At 36.9% G+C, this 22,734-nt stretch overlaps 2 protein-coding genes across 7 annotated transcripts; one reads left to right on the top strand and one right to left on the bottom strand.

The window, feature by feature from the left end:
* The first annotated feature begins 3,366 nt into the window (after nucleotides 1–3,366).
* On the top strand, nucleotides 3,367–9,272 carry LOC112193107 (S-sulfo-L-cysteine synthase (O-acetyl-L-serine-dependent), chloroplastic). Of its 6 annotated transcripts, none has more exons than XM_024333140.2 (11): nucleotides 3,368–3,694; nucleotides 4,005–4,114; nucleotides 4,316–4,373; nucleotides 4,606–4,869; nucleotides 4,964–5,101; nucleotides 6,354–6,405; nucleotides 6,498–6,547; nucleotides 7,500–7,559; nucleotides 7,738–7,818; nucleotides 8,785–8,960; nucleotides 9,066–9,272. In XM_024333140.2, the coding sequence occupies exons 1-10, from the start codon at nucleotides 3,458–3,460 to the stop codon at nucleotides 8,872–8,874; spliced, it is 1,140 nt and encodes a 379-aa protein (XP_024188908.1). In that variant the 5' UTR covers nucleotides 3,368–3,457; the 3' UTR covers nucleotides 8,875–8,960; nucleotides 9,066–9,272. The 6 variants fall into 6 exon arrangements, with proteins under 6 accessions (XP_040371782.1, XP_040371784.1, XP_024188908.1 ...); XM_024333138.2 differs by having other exon boundaries at nucleotides 9,061–9,272; XM_024333139.2 differs by having other exon boundaries at nucleotides 9,056–9,272.
* An 8,974-nt stretch (nucleotides 9,273–18,246) lies between these two features.
* Nucleotides 18,247–19,784, bottom strand: LOC112193465 (transcription factor MYB60). Its single transcript, XM_024333618.2, has 3 exons — nucleotides 19,538–19,784; nucleotides 19,302–19,431; nucleotides 18,247–19,175 (listed from the first exon to the last, which is right to left on the bottom strand). Exons 1-3 carry the CDS (start codon nucleotides 19,668–19,670, stop codon nucleotides 18,410–18,412), a joined length of 1,029 nt encoding a protein of 342 aa, XP_024189386.1. The 5' UTR covers nucleotides 19,671–19,784; the 3' UTR covers nucleotides 18,247–18,409.
* Nucleotides 19,785–22,734: the final 2,950 nt, after the last annotated feature.

Raw genomic sequence — 22,734 nt, 5'->3', positions numbered from 1 at the left:
CACAATGGTAGGCCAAAATTGTTGACTACCCCCATAGTGTACCAACTTTCATAACTATTAGAATGGTGTATCAAGTTTGCTCCAATATTTCATTTTGGTGTACGCAGTTAAATATTCCATTATCTTTACAAAAAAAAAAAAAAAAAAACTGACAAAGCTAAAGGAAAGATAACGGAATTTTTTTTTTTTTGCAAAGATAACGGAAAATTTAACAGCGTACACCAAAATGAAAGATTGGAGCAAACTTGATACACCATTCTGATAGTTATGAAAGTTGGTACACCAAAGTGTAGAAATGCCTAAAGTTCATACACCATTTGTGAAGATATCCCTAAAAAGAATCCTAAAACAAATGTAAAAGTGGCCTACAAATATTAAATCCGGAATCGGATAATTAAAATGATATATTTTGGCCTAAATCTGTTAGGGTTCACTAAAGTGAGTCTTGAAGATCTTGTCGTTCCCATTCTGGAAATGTATCATGAGTCTCAAACGGGCATTCTGGCCAAAAGTTGATCAAATCTGATTCACAATTAAGACCCGACTTTTCACACTAGAAACCTAAAAAGTCCAAAACCAAGTTTTCTTGGATATTGCAGCGGGTAGTAACCTCATTATGCGTGAATTACCTATTTTCCAATCACTCTTCTTGATTCCATGCCACTTCTTTATTTTTCTAGTTTTCTGGCAAAACTGGGCACATTCTTGTCCTACATCATGGGGTCGGAAAAAATGCGTCAGAAAATATTATTGCAACCAAATGAGTAGTTGAAACTAAGTCGTCGGAAATAGTTATTCCGACGAAAAAGATGGTCGCAACTAATTCGTCTGAAATACAATTATTTCCGATGGAAAACTTTAATTCCGTCGACTTTTTTTTGGAAGAAACAAACATTACTTTCGACCAAAATCCGACGGCCGTTTCCGTCGGAAATGTCCAAGAATTTCCAACAGTTGGTCGGAACCAAGGCATTTCGGACGACACCTTGTTCGTCCGAAAAACGTATTTCCGACTAAAAGACCCCATTTCCGACCATTTTTCGTGGTCGGAAATTACTATCTGTGTTGTAGTGATAAATGAACCTCGTGAGATTTACTCACCTCTAAATCCCGCTGCGTTTTCTCATAGAACCAAGATAACACAATCACAAAATAGTCGACCAAAACAACTTCGTCAAGTATCTAATCACATACGGTCTCATCTTAGTGCACGAAACACACAACGATTAAAATTTGAAACCCCTGTTTGAACTAAAATCTGAAAGTAACCCCAATCAAGACGAAACTTCATCCGAGACCACCCAAAGTCTCCGGAACACTTCTAAGATCAATATGTCTAATGACAAGTCGATCCAACAGTCGGATCCTCACAGATCAAAAATCGAGATAATTGAAATTACGGAAAAACCCTAACATTTCAAAAGATCTCCAAATGCTATAAATCATATATCAAAACACTTGTATCGACGAGTAGATGATAAATGACAAACAACTGCCCCAAAGGAGGCTGGACGAGCCGACACAAGTGGCTACATGTGAGCTGCACGCACCACCAAACCGACACCTGGAGGATCAGCTCCTACCAACCTGTAAAGCGTAACAAGGGGACTAACTTTCATGCTTGGGACTTTGGCCAATTCGACCTATATCAAGCTAGATCAAGCTCAAAAAATCTCCACCGTTGAAATTCAAATGGTGTTCCGACCACCACACTTCGAATTGCCTTGCAACGTTGGTATAGATGTGATCAGGAGGAGGAGAGCGTCAGAAATTGACCGGTTTCAAGCTCAGCCACCGCCGAAATTGAAAAATCAGACAGGGTCCACCGCCACCAAAACTTCGGCTTCGATCTGTTGGTTCCGGTGGGAATCGATGCAGGAGAATGCCAGAGGAAGGAAGAGGAAGTGCTGGTGAACTGATCTGGGTTGGTAAGCCGGGTTTAGGTCGGGTTAGGGTTTTCTGGAGGAGAGAGAACGAAGAGAAAATTTCCATTTCTGGAAATTTTGAGAAATTATGAAAAAATCCGGAAAAATCCATATGTATATAAAATTTTAAAATTTCCAAAATTAGAAACTTCTTCCTCTGACCATAACTTTCTCATACAAACTCTGATTTCCCTATTCCACATATCCACGAACTCGTATCGGCACTCTCTATGACTTTCGTGAAGGAAGTTTTCAGAGAAACCTAATGAATAATAATTCAACCCTTTGACCCCTCGAAAATAAAACGTTTTGAGTAATTATTCGTCCGAAAAACTTTAGCTCCACCCTCGAGCCACGAAATTGTACTAACAAACACTTAATAAATTTCAAGAAATTCTAAGAAATTAATAACAAATTTTCGGCGTATTACAACCCGGTTCGATTAAGCTCATCGAATCAGACATGGGAGCGTTTTGGTCAACGGAGTTGCAGACTGAGATTGAGCCATGCAGCTATGGAAATATACCGGTTTAGATTGAGCCCAGATAAATTTTTTGTTCAACCAAATCCAATCAGCAAAATTCATATTAATCCCCACCAATCATATAGAAGTCTACTCAAACAGAAAATTTCCATGACCTCTACACATTATTGAGAGGACTTAGGAGTTGAAAGGGGTTGAATGACTTGGGAGTTGGCCATCTTTCAAAGCATGGTTTTATTTCTCATTCTTTTTTATTCTTAGTAGTTCCCAGATCTTCCAATTATGTTCCAAAATAGGTTTGTCGAGTTTAAGAAGATGAACAAGAATGGGTTCAAGAACATGAAGAATTGCTGGGATTCCCCCCCTCCCCCTTTTGCTGGGTTTAAGAAGATGAACATGAATAATTGTTAGGTTCATACTTATTGGATTGTTTTTTCTTTTTTTTGAGAATATATTGGATTGGGATCTTGATCAATAGAACAAAGCAAAAAAAATTTATTCATCTTTATAATAAATTGTTCAGTTTTTATTTTCAATTTTGAACTTATTCATTTAATGTTTGATGGAGTGAAAAAGTCTTTTTTGTCCACATTTCGGCCTCACGTGCGTCACACATAGTCAAAATTGACGGTGCCGTGACAGAAAGTTGACATAGGTATTATGTTGACAAGAAAATATAAGTCCAGGTATTATATTGATAAGTTTAAAGTCATGTTATCACTTTGACAGTCCTCAAAGTGTCCATACACTGTTCGTGTATTTTTTCAAAAATTTCACTTATTTGGACTTAACATCAAATGAATTTCAAGGTCCGGCATTGGCCTGAAATTTATAGACATCGGTCTTGGGCCCATAAAAACTTGTAAGTTTTTCTTAAAAACTCGGACCGAACAGACCGGTCTGAGCCAATTTTTCAGGATGGGGTGGGTAAATACTCCACACTATAAAAATTGAAGAAGTGTGACTGGCGGCCTCCGGTCCACACCGTATGCGTATAGTGTATCTGAAATGCCGGTCTAAAACCCCTCAAAAACCTTCTCTCTAACCAATGGCTACATTATCAGTTCCTCCACTTGTTCCTCTTCCCCTGTGTATTCTTCCTCCACGGCAACCATTCGCATCCTTCAAGCTTCCCTCATCCACTAATGGAGCTCTTCTCCCGTTTCCCATGCTTACCCTCCTACCCACTAAGCGCTCCCGTTTCGTGTTCCCCAAAGCCTCCTCCTCTGTTTACGCCACCATTGACGAGCTCGACACTGTCAATATTGCCGAGGACGTAACCCAGGTTCTCTTTTGCTCTCTCTCTTTCGTCTCAATACATATTTTTGTGGGTATGGGTTTGGGTTTGAAATTGAGATATATAAATATGGTAATTCATAACAAACATTTGCAACATTTTCTCTATCTTTTCAGTTTGAACTACTTATGGGCATCAGTTTCTGTCTTTTTTTTTGTTTGGATTCCTTTTCTGTATTGCTTCCATTGTCATAATTTTTTTTTGTTCTTCTCCTGTCTTGATGAAATTTTTGTTATCTTCTAAAATAAGATTTCTCTTACTTTTTGTTGACTTTATATGTTCTGGAAAATTGATATAGTTAGTTGGGAGAACACCCATGGTATACCTCAACAAAGTTAGCGGAGGTTGTGTGGCGAATATTGCGGCAAAGCTCGAGTCTATGGAACCCTGCCGAAGTGTCAAGGATAGGTAAGCTGGTCAATTGTCTACCCCATGTTCCAAGTCTTACTAATGTTGCCACTCCACTCTTTGTGTTGGAATCAATTCTATCTTTGTTTGCCATCTCGATGATCTACCATACTAGAATTTCTACATCATCAACCTTTCCGTCTGCTGAGTGGAGATTCATTGCAGATGAACTCATTTCGTCTTTTCTTGTTAACCTTTCAGAATTGGCTGTAGCATGATATCCAATGCAGAGAAAAGTGGATTAATATCTCCTGGGAAGGTAAGCTGTCTTATTATCATCATCTTAATAATTTATGTATATTTAATTAACCCCTCGTTTGGTTTGATTTTTTTTTTTTTTTTGCAATGGATAATCGAATATGATGTTATAGCTTTTGGTGAACGCAATGGCGTTATTTTTTATATATTATTATGATTCTTATTATTTTTCTTTTGAGGGTGGTACTTTCAGTTATATGTAAGAATTGTATGTTGTTTCTGTAACCATGCAGAATGTATTGGTTGAACCAACTAGTGGAAATACAGGGCTCGGAATTGCTTTTGTTGCTGCTACCAAAGGGTATAAACTCATAGTGACCATGCCTGCATCCATAAATCTTGAAAGAAGGATTCTGTTACGGGCATTTGGAGCGGAGGTTGTTTTGACAGATCCAGAGAAGGGTTTGAAAGGGGCTTTAGATAAAGCTGAACAAATTGTTCTCAGCACGCCAAATTCATTTATGCTTCAACAGTTTGATAATACTGCAAATGCAAAGGTAGTTTATGGAACAGAGATATCAGGTATCCTAATCTTTAAATCTTATGGTATACTATTGATGTTTAATCAAGATTCACATCTGTAAATTACAGATCCATTTTGATACTACCGGGCCAGAGATATGGGAGGATACCATGGGAAGTGTTGACATTTTTGTTGCTGCTATTGGAACTGGTGGTACTGTTACAGGCACTGGGCGTTACCTGAAAGCGATGAACAAAGAGATAAAGGTCAGTATAGTTCACACAAAGACTTCTCGTATAAATGTAATGCATAATACTTGTATATAATGAAGACCTATATCACAATAATGTTGAACTACATTCTGAAACACACTCATTGGAGATTCTGGAAAAGTACGTTAAATGCAAATATTGCACATAATAAATAAAGTTAGATGTATTTCAAAATATTTTCCTTGGTCTCGGGAGGAAAGAGATAAATGCAAATATGAAATCTGTCTTTGGGTGCTGCTTTGGTCAAGTGTTTTCAGTTTTCATTTTGCCCTCTTAGTGAGGTACACTTTTTTATTGCTTTTACCTAGTGAAGGTGATATGCAGCACCTAATTGACAAGATTCGTCGTAACAGACATAATATTATGATTTCCAATCCCAACTTTTGGAAGCTCTTCTGTAGTTTTTCTCTGTAGTTATGGGTACAAGAGATGGTTACACAGAAAATTGAACTTTGTCCTGCAATTGCTCAGTCCTGAAACTCTAAAGATACTGACACTCATATAGGTGTAAAGAATCAGACTCTGTCCTACAATTGCTCTACTTCGTCAATCCTAACAGCATAAAAAATCTCCTGTTTCTCAGTTAACCTAAAATTGGCCAACAAAGCAGATCTACCAAGTTCCTGGCCCTTCTTTCTTCCTCTAAGAAACTTTGTTTTTCACTTAGTAAAGCCTCACAAGAAGATGACATCACTCAACTCAAGCATGTCTTGCTGGCTAATGGTTCAGCCTTCGAAGACGTCCTAAGTCAATGATCTCAGAAGAAGACATGAATCCTTTGATAATGTTGTCTTGGAGATTAACTTACATATCCAGTTAGGATCTAAAGATGTGTTGGGCTTGTTGTATCAGTGGCAGGAAACCATAAAGCAAGAGAGGCTTTTTCTCCAATGAGAGTAACAGGAGGCAAGTCCAAGGTGAGTGAGGGTATAGTAGTCCAAGACGAGTGTGAGGAATTGTAGACCATCCTAGAGAGAGAGAGAGTAAGAAGAGACACAGAGCAACGAGAGAGGTTCCTTGTTTTCTTATTCTTTCTAGTTGTTCATCATCTTGTTTAATTCCATAATCTATAATGATATTTGTACGTGCAGAAGCATATTTTTTACCCATTATTGATATAGTGGAAAGTTTATTGTTGCTGCCTTGTGAACACAGGCACATCGCCAGGCCATGTTATTCATGGTGTTGTTTATCTTTGTTTCTCTTCTCTTGGTTTTGTTGAGCTTGTTTTGATTTCTGTTTCCAGGTAGTAGGTGTAGAACCAGCAGAGCGGAGTGTGATCTCCGGAGAAAATCCAGGTGAAGAATCCTGTTGGTCTGTATTGTTAATTAGATTCATTTGCTGTTGCAGTATGCTTTTGATGCATAACTCAGGCAAGTCCTTCATGCAGGTTACATGCCAAGCATATTGGATGTTAATCTGCTTGATGAAGTCATCAAGGTAAGTTCATTTTGGTTGTCCTTTATTGTTTGTTGGCATAGGACAATGGGGACACAAGTTTTAGACTTCGTGTCTTTTATTCTTCTCTTGCTTTTTTTATTTTTTTTCCCTTTTGAATTGGTTGAAGGGTTGAGAAATTAGACTTAGAGATTTGCTTATTAGAGACATGTCTTCTTGCGAGTTTGATGGATTCTAACGTTATTGGGCGGTGAATGGGATTTCTTGTTTTTAAGGAAGCCATTATGATTTGATTGGGTGGACTTTAATCTGGTTTGAAGAGTATTGCACTCTAAACTAGCAAGAAGAAATTTAAGAAAGAAACATAGCTAGTCAAGGACAAAAATGGCTAAATAATTAATCTCGGACCACCCTGCTTTGGACACTGTTCCATTGTAAATCAAAAGACCTGAAATAAGATTAAGGATTATACTAGAGTATATTCCAACAAACCGAAAAATAATGCAAATATATTGGACTCAACAACTTAACTCATTTGAAATGTGGCTGAGAACATAATGTTTAAGTAAAGCTCAATACATGACCTGAAGTTGAGTGGGATGTGCTAAATTAAGGGTTGGGGATGCAGGGGCATCTGGAAAGCCTTATCAGCCCAAGCAGGAAGCAGGCCTAGAAAGCCTCTTATCTGCCTAGTATTCATTTGTAGCATAGATATTTTAAACTACGATTACAGTCAGAATGCTTCAATCATGACTTCGACTAAAAGAGAGTGATCAAATACATTTAGGCAAAGAAAATACTAGAATCAAATAAAGTCAAATTAAGTAGACTGATGGATATGTCCATTTGGCAGAAGCCTGGTCATATTCGGTAGACGGATTATGGATGTAACTATTTACCTATAAGTTTAGTTGAATGATCTATTTGGTGTTACATTTGTCTTTTGACTCTTTTCAGATTTTTATTTTCTATTTGTTTTTCTGTAAAAATGTAGGTTACGAATGATGAAGCTGTTGAAATGGCCAGGAGATTAGCATTGAAGGAAGGTTTGCTGGTAATATTGACTAATTCTTCCACCTGAAGCATTTTTTATTTATTTATTTGTTTTTTTTTTTTATAGAAATCTTGGCATTTTAACTTTGTCTAGCTTCGTGCTACCTATTGAAATGGCACATCATAATTCCCAATTCTATCCTTCTGAATCTGCTGATCCTGATAGTTCAATATGCAAGGTTGGTATTTCATCAGGAGCTGCTGCAGTTGCTGCAATAAGTTTAGCAAGAAGACCTGAGAACGCTGGAAAACTTATTGCGGTGAGGTTTCTGTCTAGTTTTTATTTTAATTACACACACACGCACATATATATTTATGATATTTATTCTTTTTTGAAAATGATTATTTATGGACAGGGCTTGGTGTTGGTTAAATCATAAATTAGTAACACAGAATGAGATAACTAACAAATAGTTGTTTTGTTAGATGATATCAATTGTCTCGAAGAAAATATGATTTGTTGTAATCAAGATATAAGGTGATTCAGAATGCATCCTAGACTCGAGTAAACTTAACTGAAGCATTGCAGATGCTTCATAGTTTGACAGAAAACAAATTGAAAGACATATATTGAAAGGCACCAAAATGCTTACATAGTTCTGTGTATTTGGATCATAAAGATTGGGTTTTTAATATGTTGGGAGTAAACATGTGAAGGACAGAGTCTTAAACAGCTCGGGTTCAAGTAATTTAGCATTTGTGAAAAAAATTCCGGATTATACTTTTTTGGATAAAGAAATTCCGCCCCCATTAAATATAGAAGTAGGACCAAGATCCTTATCAAATTCATTGTGGCGATGAGTACCCTATATTGACATAATCTCATCACACTGGACAAGAGAATATGTACCATAGATTGATTTACAAATTTCATTGATCTCTAATTCTCTATTCTTTGATGGAAGGCTGCTGGGTTGGAGAATATATTTTGTTTATATCCCCTATCCAATCAAATTTTTTGTTTTGTTCTTGAATATCTTTGTCGTTGGATTCATTTCATATTAACTGGCAATTGGCCTATGTTTCCAATCTAGTGAGCAGTAGATTTGCTGCACTCCTACTCATGAGTTTTCTGAATGAGTTAAGATGGAATGCATTTATGCCATTGCAAACAGTTTATATTGATTTGTTTAATTCTGTTGCCTGTTGCTCTACTCGGTACTTACAGAGTGATATTCTAACCTGACGTTGCATTCTTTTTATTGAAAAACAAAAATTTTTTAAAGGTTGTATTTCCTAGCTTTGGTGAGAGGTATATTCCAACTGTACTCTTCCAATCCATATATGAAGATGTTCAGAAGATGCGAGGAACATGAACAAACCATTCAGGGTAAATGAGTTGGGCAAAAGATTGGCAGCTTATATAGCATCAAGCAAGCAGTAACGAACACGTTTTTCAAAGGTAATAGATTTGAACTGTCATACTGGATAAGTATTTTCTGCTCTGTAACACGTTAATATATTTATATTGTTCGATTTGTGATTTACTGTGGGCAGTGCAGTTCAGGTTAGGTGTTAAAGGAATGCAGAGTAGCTGAACAAATATAAAGCTGGCTGATGTTGTTTCTCCACTTTCTACCCACTTGCAAATTTGTGAGTTATGTGCTTTGATTCAGATGTAGGACAAGTTATCTTTTAGTATCCTGCATTGTTTTTTGTAAGTGACAAACATCATTAGGATGTATATTTATACAAATGGGTCCTTGATATCTGATGGAGTTGGACTATTGTACCATATCATGTCAAGAAATTTGTGGTAGTTTAATCTGGAGCCATGAGGATAGGTGCCATACTTGATTTCACGGTTGTGGTAATGGTTTCCAGAAACGTCCAATACTCATTTCCACCCATGAGCACCATCGTTGTGCATAGGTGTGAATTTGAAGCTTACTGTATAAAAGAATTTAGGGGGGTGAGTATATGGAATTAGTGGAACTTTTAAAGAAATCTATGGAATTTAAAAATCTAGGTGTATTCAATATAGATTTTTAGCAGTTCATGAAAGTCTCGGGGTATTCAATTAGAATTTTCAAAGACCTTATGAATTCTACCAAAGTCTAGGGGTATCCAATTAGGACTTCTAAAAAAGAATGAAAATACAGAAGTATTCAAAATATCATTCATAGTTATGGAATTAGAAAATCATGAATAATTATGAACTTTGAAGTGTTAAATACCAAACTCCAATAATTTTCCAGCCACTAGATCAAAGATTTAAGAAGTATATCAAAGTTCTTCTTTATGCGCGCAAAGAGGTTGGTTGTCCATCATCTTTCTTTCTTGGTTTTTTTTCAATATAGATTTTTAGCAGTCTATGAAAGTCTTGAGGTATTCAATTAGGATTTTTAAAGACTTCATGAATTCCATCAAAGTCTAGGGATATTCAATTAAAACTTTACTTATGGAATTAGAAAATCATGGATAATCATGAAATTTGTAGTGTTAACTATACATAACAAACTCCAATAATTTTCCAGCCACCAAACCAAAAATTTGAAAAAGTCTATCAAACTTCTCTATGCGTGCAAAGAGGTAAATTGGTTCTCCATCATCTTTCTTTCTTGGTTTCTTTTATTTTCTCTGATCTTTTATGATATTAACGTTTTTAATACCCAACATGTTCATTGTAGTTGTTAAATGTGAATTTTTTTTTTTCCAATTGTGATACTGGGAACTTTAATAGCAATAAAAATGATTTATGAAACCCTAAAACCCAATATTGTAGTATACCCCTAAAATCTTGAATAGTGTTGCTATGAAATATTGGATTGTGTCTTAGTAATTATTATCATCAATTTGAATTTATATTACAGTTCAAAGAAAGCTTGAACAATTGAATTTCAATGGATTGATTATAGAACAAGACATTGACCACCAATATTGTTATGATGCAGTTAGAATAACTTGGATTTAGAAGCAATAAATCTTAAAACAGATAGTTCTGGAGTCCACCAAAGAAATTGAAAAAAGCTCTTGTTTTGATTGATAATAATATGATAAATAATGTCTGCAACCGTTTAAGGTTGCTTAAATAGTACACCATAAACCCAAGGTCTCTAACAATAATCCTAATAAGCCCAAAGATGCAAATAAAAATAATACCAAATCAACTGAAAGTCCAAAATTCGGCAGAAATAGAAGAACCCAATTTTTAGGCCCTAAAAGACTCTGGATGCCCGAAAAAAAAAATCCATATTTCATGGCGAAACGATGAGTTTTGCTCCTAGAGCTGTTCCCTTCTCGAAAAGGGTATAATAATTAGCAATTGGACACCGAACGCCAAATCTGCATAGTATTAGTTGTGCCTTTTCTACGCTCAAGCTGCAACAACAAGCAGCGGTGTCAGCCTCGGTTGCCCTGATCTGTAATATTAACCCCTATACCATCAAATAGTGCATCGGGTTACAATAACAAACCCGGTAAGCTTTTTAAGCTTGTATGAGTAAACTTTTTTTTTACTCCATCAACAAATGCTTATAATTTTCTCTACTCAAGAATAAATTAAAGCGACCATAATCAACTCCACAAAATCACATTTTCAACTCAAGCAAAACAATTCACACCTTGATTCCTTTCAAAACTCAACATCATTTTCTCAAAAGGAACAACACAAGTCACCATTGTGACAAAATTATATTAATTGTAACTCACAATTTAAATATGAAAATCAAGTCCCTCATGGACAATAAAAGAAAGAATACACTTGAAACTCTCTTTTAAAACCACGTATTCATGAGTCGCAAGTAACATCGCTGTTACCCCATGAGATATAATGGTAGATATATTAGAGCTCTAACTGATCGTAACGACTCACCTGGCCAAAGGCGTGGTTCCCGATATCTATGTCTCAGTCACTATTGTGACACCAGGTCTCTACAGATCAGAAAATATTTTAAAATGTGCCACACAACCTAAAAATGTTACACCACAAAGTACTATTTCAACACAATATAAATCACAATCTCAGAATACATTGATTTCCCTCAAAGAGTAATGCCTCAAAACATTATCATGAATAAAATTACAAATATTGTACTCACCACAATACCACACCACCAATATATATATATATATATATATTTCACGATTTACGTAGTCATCCTCTCAGGAATGCCATTGACACCAACTATAGTTCACAAATCACAAAACCCGAGAAGAATCATTTTTATAACAAAACTTCATTTTTACTTACCCATGAACTGTAGACGATCAAGGTAATATAATTCAAAACAGTAATTATTTTCGAAAATGATTTCACAATTTAGCAAATAAACCAAACAATAAAGTAACTCTGTTCATAAATGAATCTCAGGAGATTTACTCACCTCAAAATCCCGCTGCAACTTCTCTCAGAGATGAGATAACGTACAGAACACACTCGGTCACACACCTAAGTAAAATAGAGTTTCAACTTAGAACACAACTAGAAATGAAACTGTTTACGGTTTGAATCATGCAATTGAACCAAAAACTGAAGATTTCGTCAATTGAGACAAAAGTTTTTCCGAGACCTTCCTCCAAGGTCTCCGAAACACTTCTAGGATCAATTTGTCAAAATTATACAATGATCCAACGGTTAGATTCTCACGAATTGAAACCCGAATAAACTGAAACTACGTAAAACCTAACACGCTTCAAATGATCATAACATGACATAATAATATATCAACATGCTCGTATTGATGAGCAGAAGACAACAAAGAAAACAGAAGCTCCAAAAGTGGCCTGATGGGCTGCCATGCGCGCCATATCTACCTCAAAACCAGGTTGATCCAATCTGTCAAAATGAAGATCTTGATGAGAGGAACAACTTTTTTATATGGAGCTAAGGTCGATACGGCCTTGATCGTCCTAGGTTGCCGCCAAAGGCCAAAATCTTTAAACGGGAAATTGGATCCCCACACTTCAAATCAAGTTGCAAGGCTTGTATGGGTGTGATGAACAAGAAGATAGCTTCAGAACCCGGTAAATTTCAAGCCTAGTTGCCCCCAGAATCAGAAGTTCTGATTGGGGCAGCGTTGCCATGGAGATCGGCCTTCGATCTACCGCTTCAGGCCTGATTCGGTGGAAACCAGCCGGTAAAGAGGACAGCGAGGTGGAGGCAAGTTGGTCTGCTATGGTGGTGTCGCGGGAAAATGTCAGACGACAGTAGAAAAGTCGGGCGAAAACGTCAGACGATGGTAGAAAAGTCGGGTCTGGTCAGGTGGGTCCATGTTAGGTCTAAAGTTTACGGAGAGTTTGGAGTTTCCGGAATTCAGGTTTTTGGATTTGGAAACTTGAGTTTTATGATTTCTTTTTCGGATTTTTTCTATTTATAGAGATTTCCAAAAATAGAAGGTTTTTTCGTTGACTATAACTTTTTCATACGATATCCGATTTTCACGTGCCACATGTCCACGAACTCGTATTGACGTGCTCTACGATTTTTGTGAAGGATGTTTTGCACAAAGCGTAAAAGTCAACCTTTGAGCTCTTGAAGGAAAGCTTTTTCGAGCAATTAATTGTTCAAAATAATTTTTGTTTCACAATTAATATACGAACAAGGCATAAGCTCCCAAAGGACCCAGAAAATAACGCATAAAAAACCCTAAGACAACGCTCTGTGTGCAACCACCCAACCCTAGAAAACTGAGCGACGTACGTTGCTCCCCTTTCGATCTCAGTACTACCAACATGTCCAACATCGACGCCGTCACCTCCTCCTTTGCTGCGTCGCTGGTGCTTGCTAGTAGCGACGTCATTGATGTTTCCAAAACTTCCGGTGGAATCCAACGACGGGCCACGCAGTCTTTTCTCTTGGCACGTCCTCTAGTCAAGAAGCCGGTCGCCTTGAATGATCTGAAACGTTTTCTCCGGCGAGTATGGGTCTTGGATAAGGACTTTAAGATTCAAGAACAAGCACCAAATCGTTTCGTTCTAGCTTTTGATATGAGAAAGGATCAAAATAAGGTTCTGAAGGGTGGACCTTGGAGGTTCCACCAAGCCCCGATCGTTTTTCAGGAATATGATGGTGTTGCGCCTATTGAGGACATTGCTCTGACCCTACTCTTCTTCTGGGTTCGCATCACCAATATCCCACCGCTGTTTGAAGAGCCTGACATGATTAGAAACATTGCTTCGGTGGCTGGTAAGTTCCTTGAACTAGATGATAAGCTTTTTGCGAATCAAGGCAAGGTTCGAGTGCATGTGGCTCATGATATCTCAAAACCTTTTTTTCTGAAGAAAACTCTAAGACTTGCATCTAGGGTTGAAGCTGAAATTTCATATTTTTTTGAGAACTTGGTGGGAAAGTGTAATCATTGTAATCTGATTTATCATGAGGGTGATCATTGCCCTTTGCTTGGACGTCATACTACACTGTATACGGGTGATCAGAGAAAAGAAATTGTTGGTCCTTCGTTGAGTTTTGCTGCTAACAAGTTTGTTGACGAGACCTTTCGTTTTCAGGGTGTGCAAACACCGATTCTAGCAAATATTTGCAGGTCACTCTTCCAACCCAAGGAAGCAAGCAAACTACGCAAGCCTATTATACTGCATGAAAGAGACATCACTCCCTCTGAGACTGACAGGGAAGTCCACCAACCTTTGGCATTGGCAGTGATTGCAGCCCGGCTAATCGTGTACCAAACCCTGAGTTGACAACTCTAGATGAGTGCTTGGAGCTTGAGAAGGTGATACTATCTGAACAGGCAGAGAGCACTCAAAGCCTGCAAACTTCTGAAGATAGGTATACCTGTAGGGGTGGAGGCAGTGGCTAAGGAGAATAGGGGCGACAAGTGTCAACTACCTCCCTCTCCTACAAAATCTCCCCAAAAGCTCAAGTTCCTACTTTCGGAGCTGTTCAAACCTCTCCTCCCCAAGGTTCAAGCCAAGAAACAAAAGATGCCAATGTTCACCAGCAGGTTCTCTGCTAGGTCCATAGGGATGGTTGAAGTGCCTGGCAATATTCTTGTACCCAAGGAGATGGTCTTTGCATACTCTGAAGCAAAAAAGAAAAGAGGAAGGCCATTAGGGGCAAAGAATAAGAACCCTCCAAAGTCGAAGAAGGTGACTGCTGCACAAGAGACTTGCTCTGCTTATCTTTCTACACCTCCTAGCCCAACTATTAAGGGCAAGGAGCAAATTTAATTTTGTTATTTACTTCTAAACTTTGCCTAATTACTATGCGCTAGTTTTCATAGTTCTTAAGCTCGATTTTGAATAAGTGAGCACTGGTTGTCTAATGGGTGGTGCTAGCATACAACGTCCTAAACTTGTCATTAGTATGACAAGAGAAGGTATGTATCCGTACCATTTTAGCTTGAGCATGAATGAAATCGATGTTGGATTCAAAAAAAAAAAAAAAAAAAATACAAACAAGGCATAAGAACAATAATTTGTGCCAAATGGGACTTTAATAATTTCAAGAAAATTACAATAAATCAATACGAAAATCTAGGTCATTACACTGACATGATGAATTTGCCCAAGAGAGAATCGAAAGACAAAAAAGGGGAACAAAGGAGAGTTCCTATAGGTGGATCTTTTAAAATTGGATTTTACCAGAAGCTTAGTGAAGCTGCGTCAGAGAACACCATGTAATCGATGTCGGTGTATGTGGTTATCCTACCACTCTCCATAAACGATCAGAATCACCCTTCGTTGCTTGACCCTCGCTTCATGCTCCAAAACTTCGTTCATCAGATCTGCCAATTACGGTGAGTTTTAATTTTATGGGTTTTGTGGGTTTTATGCAGGTATGAGATATTGTGTGAGTTTTTCAATTGTTTTTTAGATTGTTCGATTAGGTTGTCGAGATGTAAGGGATTGAAGACGAGCTTCAGGATGCGATTGAGAGAGAAGACGGGCATCAGGAACGCGTTGAAGAAAAAAATAAGCTAGGGCCTGAAAGCCCCTAATTTTAGGCTCGGATATTTTAAGGTTCAGGCTCTGTCCGGGCTTGCAATGAGAAACTTTGATTTTGGGCCCGGCCCGAAAGTTTCAGTCTCGGTCCCGGGCCTGATGAAAAACAGGTTGAGCTCCTTCTGCCAGCACTCCTAAAACGAAAACCTAGATAGGCTGCCTAAAAGGGAGCTCGCTTTTTTTTTGAGACATTCTCTCATAATTTACTCGGAAAATTTTACAAAAATTAAGGTTGTGACTAATTACACCACACGTAGAGCCCACTACATCCCATAACCAACAATTAATTCAATCCTAGTAAAAAAAACACACACACACACACATTTTCCTATCACCTCGAACTCGAATTATAAGATGTATATTGATTGATGAGACTGAAAATGTTGTTGGGTTCTGAAGATAGTTTTGTTATGATGGTTTCTGAGCTTCATCTTGATTAGTATCTCTTCATCCCCAATAAGTAAAACAAATTTTGGTCATGCCTATAACTTTATGAAAAAAGCTATATGTATCATTGTGAACATGTGGGTGCACCTCAAGATGAAGGCGGCATTTTGCAATAGGCACAGGCATGAGCTGAGAGTCGAGACCTTTCGTCCTGTGAAGGGAAAGGCGTATGGCTTTTTGATTGATTGAATCTGGGCACCGAAAGGTTAAACATGTTCACATGTTTTTTGGTCTATTTTGCCCTGAAAATGGGTTAACCATTTACCTCATTTGGATGTCGAGACTTTCGTGATATCCTACCTATCTTATTTACTTGTATATCTATTTCTTTATCTTTTACTATGTATAAGTTCAGTACTGAAACCCATATATAAAACTATTAAAAAGGTATGTACTGTATGATGTCGAGAATACGGACCGTAGTTTTTTAAAATTAATTAATTAATTAATTTATTTATTTTTAACAATATTTCAGGGATTCGTCATTCCCATCCTCATTAGAAAAGGCCTCCAAACAATTCTATATATTTATTCCAACAACAGTTTATATAATGTGATAGCAATCTAAATGTTAGGGGACAATTTTTTTTCAAAAAGAGTCGGGGGACAATTTATCAAAATATATGTCTTGTGTAAATTTAAAATTATAGAAAAAGTTAGGAGGCAACTTCACTATCTAGTCTATATTAAATACTAAAGGTAAAAGAAAAAGAAGTAAATACAAATTTTGGTCTCTAGGTTTTAGCATGTGCCGCGCTCAAGTGTTGCGGTAGAGAATGAGTCCTCCATCTGGCGGCGTGCCTTTAGGGTGTGACCATCAGATGAGTCATGTTGATCTAGTTGCAAGGTTGTGTTGCCCTCGATCTTGGTGGTATCGTTCTAGACTGCCGAGGTTAAGGGAGGGGATCGGGGAGTTCATAGTGATTGGCCAGTGGTCGTTCAACTCTTCTTGGCCAGGTTGGTGGATGGAGTGGAAGTGGGTTGACGGTAGTGGCTTAGGGTCGGAGATTGGGCATTTAGCGATTGGGTGCGATTGGAATTGTAGCTGGATTGTGATAGGATCTTGGGTTCGAGATCTAGAACTTTTGAAGCTTTTTAGACGGTCACTTGGTCGGAGAGAGTTGGGGTTAGTGGTATTGGTTTTTGCCGCGGTCTAGTGCGACGGAGATGATGGCAGGTTGATTGAGGCTGTTCGACGGCAGTGGTGGCGACGCTTGGGTGGTGGCTTGGATGGGCCTGTGTTGGACTTGGCTAGTGGACCGGGATTCCTTTATCTCCTAGGGTAGTACTTGGGCTTGCCTTAGCTGATGTTATATTTTATACTTTTATTTATTTATGTTGATTAGTTTTGTTGGGCTTTATGCGGGTAATAAGTTCCTACATCTATAGTGTAGAGCTAATCGGGCTCTATGTCTATGTGTTCACTTAAAGTGCCTTGTCTACCCTAGGTATGCGGCGAGTTTCTTGTTTTGTCAAATGGTCACTACACCTAGTGACAAGGTGAAACTAAGCGACGTCGGATTTATCCTCCGGTGGCAACATAGTAGGAAAGCTGTGCTTTTGGTAATTTTGCTTCGTTGTAATCGAGTTAACTTTTCGTTATGTCATTGCTATGCCAAAGCAAATGGAGGAGCCGGTAGAACACTCTTTGCTAGTTGGTGCCTGGTTGAATACATGTATTTGGTAGAGACTTTTGATATTATTTTCGGACGTTCTCTATATGCTTATTGTAATATATGGGTTTAGGCTTAATATTCCCCCCTTGTATTAAGCAGTTTCATTAACCAATTAAGACTTGAGAGCAACCGCACCGGCCTTTTATTAAAAAAAAAAAAAAAGGTATTAAAGGAATCAAGTTAAAATGAAATATCACAAATAGGCCTTGGCGGAGTTGACGTACCTGCGGTTAGCTCAAATTATGAAGGAGGGTGAGGATCGAGTTAGGAGAGTTTGATTCTCTCTAAGGTATCAAAAGAACGAAAAATAATCAATTTTAGAAAATAAAATATAAGTGGATATATCTCATTAAAAAGAAAGCAGGTGTCCAGTACCATTTGGTCTAGTGGTATAAATTTTCTCTTTATAAGTGGGACGAACTCATGAAATACTAATCGTTGCATATGAGTTGTTTATGTGATAAAAAAAAATTGTAAAAATCTTTACAATTAATTAGCCTATCGTTTTGGAGTCGAGATCTACATGAGATAGATGTCTAAGCGCGGATTGGAGAAGAAATTGGTATATTGGAATGTAGGATTTTATAATATTCAATTACCATGGAGCAATTACTGTACTTGTAAGCTGGAATAGCAGTATTAACTAAAGAAAAATGGTGGAGCTTACTTGAAATATTCCATTCAGTTTGAACAAGGTTACAAATTAGCAAATTAATTAAGAGATTTCAACTTCTTGAAAGCTCAGCAGAAATTAAACACTAAAAACCCTAAAGAGATCAATTGAACACTTCTTTTTTGACTGAGTTCAGACCATGGGTAGGTTAGTTCACACCAGGGAAATTGGAGACAATTCCATCATTCGATCCTCTAGTACTTGTCCAGCAGCACTTTCATCCAGAAGCCATTTCTCAAGAAATGATAATGGAGGAGTGTTCGTGCTTTCACAGGCTCTAATAATGTGCTTATCCTTCTCATTTGCAATGGCAGCTGCAGTACTACATTGGGTTTGAGACACCTGCTTGATAGAACTAGAATCACAATTAGTAGTACTAGACCTGTCCCAGGAAGCAGCATTAACATTATTCAAGTTGTCGAAGGACAAAATCGATTGGAATGCTTCATGAGATAAAAGATCATGATCACAGCCTTCATCTTGGTCTTGGCCACCTTTTGGGTTTTCTTCACGATCATGAGATGGTTTGGTTACAAGGTTAGCGTAAGTACTCTTTGGCGAGGTTCTCATCCATCCTTCAAGAAGTCGCGAAATGTTCTCGGTGCTGGAGGCATATATACCACCGGAGGAGGAGGAGGAGGACTGGTTTATGGACCTGAGACTGAGAGTTGTTGTCGAGGCATGGCTTGTGATGTCATTGACATTATTCCTGTGAGGATATTGATGATGAGTAGAATTACTTGTTGTCGAGTCTGATATAGATGATCCCAATATATTATTTTGAGCCTGAGGTTGCTGCTGCTGATGATGATCAACAGCTGACTGAATCTTCTTGAGCTTCTTCTTCAAGTGGGTGTTCCAGTAATTCTTTATATCATTGTCTGTTCTTTGTGGGAGGTAAGAAGCTATAGCTGCCCATCTATATGTCATAATTATTAAATTGATATTTAGTAAGATATATAGAAAACTTGATTGAAATTAAGTGAAGAATAGCATATAATTCAGATATAATTGTAAGAGTAGCATTTTGAAGATTGGTGATTACTTGTTACCCAATAAAGCTTGCAAATGAATTATCATCCCTTCTTCATGAGGTGTGAAGTTCCCTCTCTTGATTCCAGGTCTGAGATAGTTAGTCCATCTAAGCCTGCAACTCTTGCTGCACCTCAACAACCCTTTCGATTTGATCCGACCATGACAGCAGCAAATTAAACTTCAAGAACGACATCCCAAAAATTTAATTACGTACAACAATATTAATTTAGAAGATAATTAAATTACCAGTGTTGGCTGGCACTGCTCTCCAATTGCCTGGACCATGTTCTTGGATGTAAGAAACAAGAATGATATCCTCTTCAGGTGTCCATGGACCTTTCTTGATGCCAACCTTCTCACAGCAAGGAGGCCTTCCCATCTCCTTCTCTCTCGATCTTCTCCTCTTCCTAGCTACTCAACTTTTCAAATTATACTGTTTGTCATAGACCATATTTATATATACATACATACGTGTATCACATGCTCACTTAAGACTAGCTTCAGAGGAACTAACAAGTCTATATTTCCTGTTTAATTTATTACACATTCATATTCATGATCGATCTAGCTACCTTGCTGACTCATCTGGCCTTTTTATTAACTTTAGCTTTCAATGATCAACCAAAAAAGATCTGCAAATAAAAGTCAGAGCAGGATCGAAGTGGACTAATGATATCTTTATTAACTTTCTCTTCCATCTGCGTCGATCCTCACGTGCCACTCTACATCACCAGAAATGGGAAACTTCACACACACACACTTTATTTCTATTCCTGTGATCCCCTCTTTACTTCTGGTCAAGTGATAATAAGGTGTCATCTCCTTTTTCTTTTCTTTTTTCATAACAAATAAAACAAGTGCTACAAATTAACAAAATCTCCTTGCACATCCTCCCTCCAACTGATCAAATCAGAGAGCAGTTGAGGCAGAAAGAGGAAAGGATTGGGGTTCCACCTAGAGATATCATGATAATGTCCCGCAGCTGCCAAGGAGTCAGTAGCAAAATTTGCTGCTTTGAAGATATGTTATAAAGAAATGAGTTAATTCGATTCAAGTCCTTTTTGTTATATAAAAATTAGATCTAGTTTGCGCATATTTTCTTGTTAATTGCGGTCAATTTGCTTTTTTTAATAGTCCAATTTGCCCTTAGAACCAAATAAGGTAAATAATTTCAAATTCACTAATTAGATCACAATTTTAGCTCAATTTTAAATTTTAAATTCAAATTCCAAAATTTACAATTCTTCAATAAATAATTTTCAGACAAAGAAGACTAAATGCCTTCGTATAAACTCAATATACCTAAGATGTAGGTCTAATACTTATATACCTACATTATAGGATGAAAAACATTAGAACAAAAATTCAAACATTATTGCTTCATTTGTATCTATATAATAGGTATTTAAAGTTGTATCGTAGAGATTTAATCTACCTAGACATACGAAGCAGGAAAAAAAAACATAGAATATATTCTCAATCTAATCAAAAGGTACAAATATGTATATATAGAACTTATACCTAATTAAAAGATAAAATGTATGAAAGAGAAAATGTGAAATAATGAGAGAACCTTAGATATAGAGATATAGAGAAACTTGATATTTTTTTTTAAACTTCTGAAATTTTACCTATAAATAAGGCATGTAAATATGAAATAAAAAAGTCTAATCAAATTCTAGGACAAATCTTACTTAGAACACCATAATCGATTCTATATTAAAGGTAAGCAAAAACTTCTTACCAAATCTATAATAAAGGTAGCTCCGAATTGAAGATGTCATGTTAGAAAGACATAAAAATGATCTAAGAAGGGTGAAGCCAAAAAAAAAAAATACTAATGTGAAAAAAAAAGCTAGAAATAAACAGAGAAATGAGAAGTATGTGTTGGAAATAGGATATGCATGGAACAATAAGAGAGAAAAAACGATGATTTGGTAGAAAAAAAGAGGAAGAAGAAGAAGAAGAAGAAGACAATGTGTGATAGGCAAGATCAAGGAAGAATAATATCTTAATATACATAGATTCATCTTTGAATTCAATCAAGAAACTAATACTATAAATTAAAGTCAACACATTAAATATCTTATTCAATTTCATATCAATTCCATAATTTTATACCAAATCAATAAGAATAATTTAAGAAAGATATGCATCAAATATGATATTAAATTACTAATCAGATTGCTAATTTTTAATCCTATTAATTCTTGCTTTTTATGTGCAAAGATATTCAATAAGGACATATTAGTCCTATAAAAAAGAAAAATCAATAACGATTGAGTAAGCACGATGGAAAAGGAAATAAATTTGAGGTGGCAGCTAAATCATTGGACCGCAATTAACAAGAAAAATTGATGCGGACTACAACCAATATGGAGTCTAGTTTTTGGACTTTAATCTAATTAACTCTAAAGAAAGTTGCTGGCAGATGTTTCATTGTTTTTGTGTTTTTCTTCTTGAATTTTTATTTTAAAATCATTAAAAAAAAAATTTTATTTTAAAATTTTTGTGAAATGGTAAACAAAATAATCACATAAACGATCGTAGTAAGGACTAAATAAGTGATTATTAATGTAAGAGCATCTCCAATAATACTTCTTAGTATGTTATCTTTTTGTTATATTTGTTGAAAATATAGCTAAAATCTAAATTATGAGTTACACTAAAGTTTATCTTGTTTTATAGGGTTGGGTTCTTGCGATGCAACCAATCTCCCTAATTTCAAATGGCAGCAGTAGGAGGATGCACGGTGGAGGCCATTGCCTCCCGTCTGGGGGAGGCGCTAGCTATTGCAGGCAAGCGCTCAGCTCCAAAGCAGGCGGAGGCAGAAGAAGACGCACGAGCGTCTTTCTGGTGGCTTGTTTTGATAGGAGCATGAAATATGGCGTTCATATTACTTATTTTCTCATATTTCTGTAAGTTATTTCCCTTACTTTATCATTTTTAACTTTTGTTTTGTTTTGTTTTATAGGTACTTTGGAGCAAAGAAGAGGCTAAAGTAGCTTAAAGAGGCGTGGAAATGAAAGAAATGACATGCGCAAGGCATAAGAGATGCATTAATGAAGAGAAATGGTGAAAATGAGGTACTCCTAATCCTAGTAGGAAAAGGAATCCTAGTTGGACAAGGATTCATAAGTGAATTCAAAGTCTTGAGGAATAAAAGTCCTACTTTGACTAGAAAACCTAAAATTGCTTGGATAAGGAAACCTGATGGCACCAGATGACCTAATTGGACTAGGAGAGCTTGAGAACATTCAAGAATCATCTAGAAGGTACTTATGGCGTCATATGCAAAGAAGACAACCTACTCGGATAAGAAAACCTGATAGCACCAGGATACTTGATTGAACTAGGAGAGCTCGAGACCATTGAAGAAGCATCTAGAAGGTACTTATGGCATCATATGCAAAGAAGACAAGAAGATGAATTCGTATCTGACA

This window comes from Rosa chinensis, chromosome 3 (assembly GCF_002994745.2).
Source record: "Rosa chinensis cultivar Old Blush chromosome 3, RchiOBHm-V2, whole genome shotgun sequence".
NCBI lineage: Eukaryota > Viridiplantae > Streptophyta > Magnoliopsida > Rosales > Rosaceae > Rosa > Rosa chinensis.
Note: the sequence above shows the minus strand (reverse complement) of the source record. Positions and strands in the feature narration are given on the sequence as shown.

Coding starts and splice junctions, on each gene's coding strand:
- LOC112193107 (XM_024333140.2), top strand. CDS start 3,458: ATGGCTACATTATCAGTTCCTCCACTTGTTCCTCTTCCCCTGTGTATT. Junction 4,115..4,315: donor TGCCGAAGTGTCAAGGATAG/GTAAGCTGGTCA, acceptor TTAACCTTTCAG/AATTGGCTGTAGCATGATAT. Junction 6,548..7,499: donor TGCTTGATGAAGTCATCAAG/GTAAGTTCATTT, acceptor GTAAAAATGTAG/GTTACGAATGATGAAGCTGT.
- LOC112193465 (XM_024333618.2), bottom strand. CDS start 19,670: ATGGGAAGGCCTCCTTGCTGTGAGAAGGTTGGCATCAAGAAAGGTCCA. Junction 19,432..19,537: donor AGCAGTGCCAGCCAACACTG/GTAATTTAATTA, acceptor TCAAATCGAAAG/GGTTGTTGAGGTGCAGCAAG. Junction 19,176..19,301: donor CAAGCTTTATTGGGTAACAA/GTAATCACCAAT, acceptor TATGACATATAG/ATGGGCAGCTATAGCTTCTT.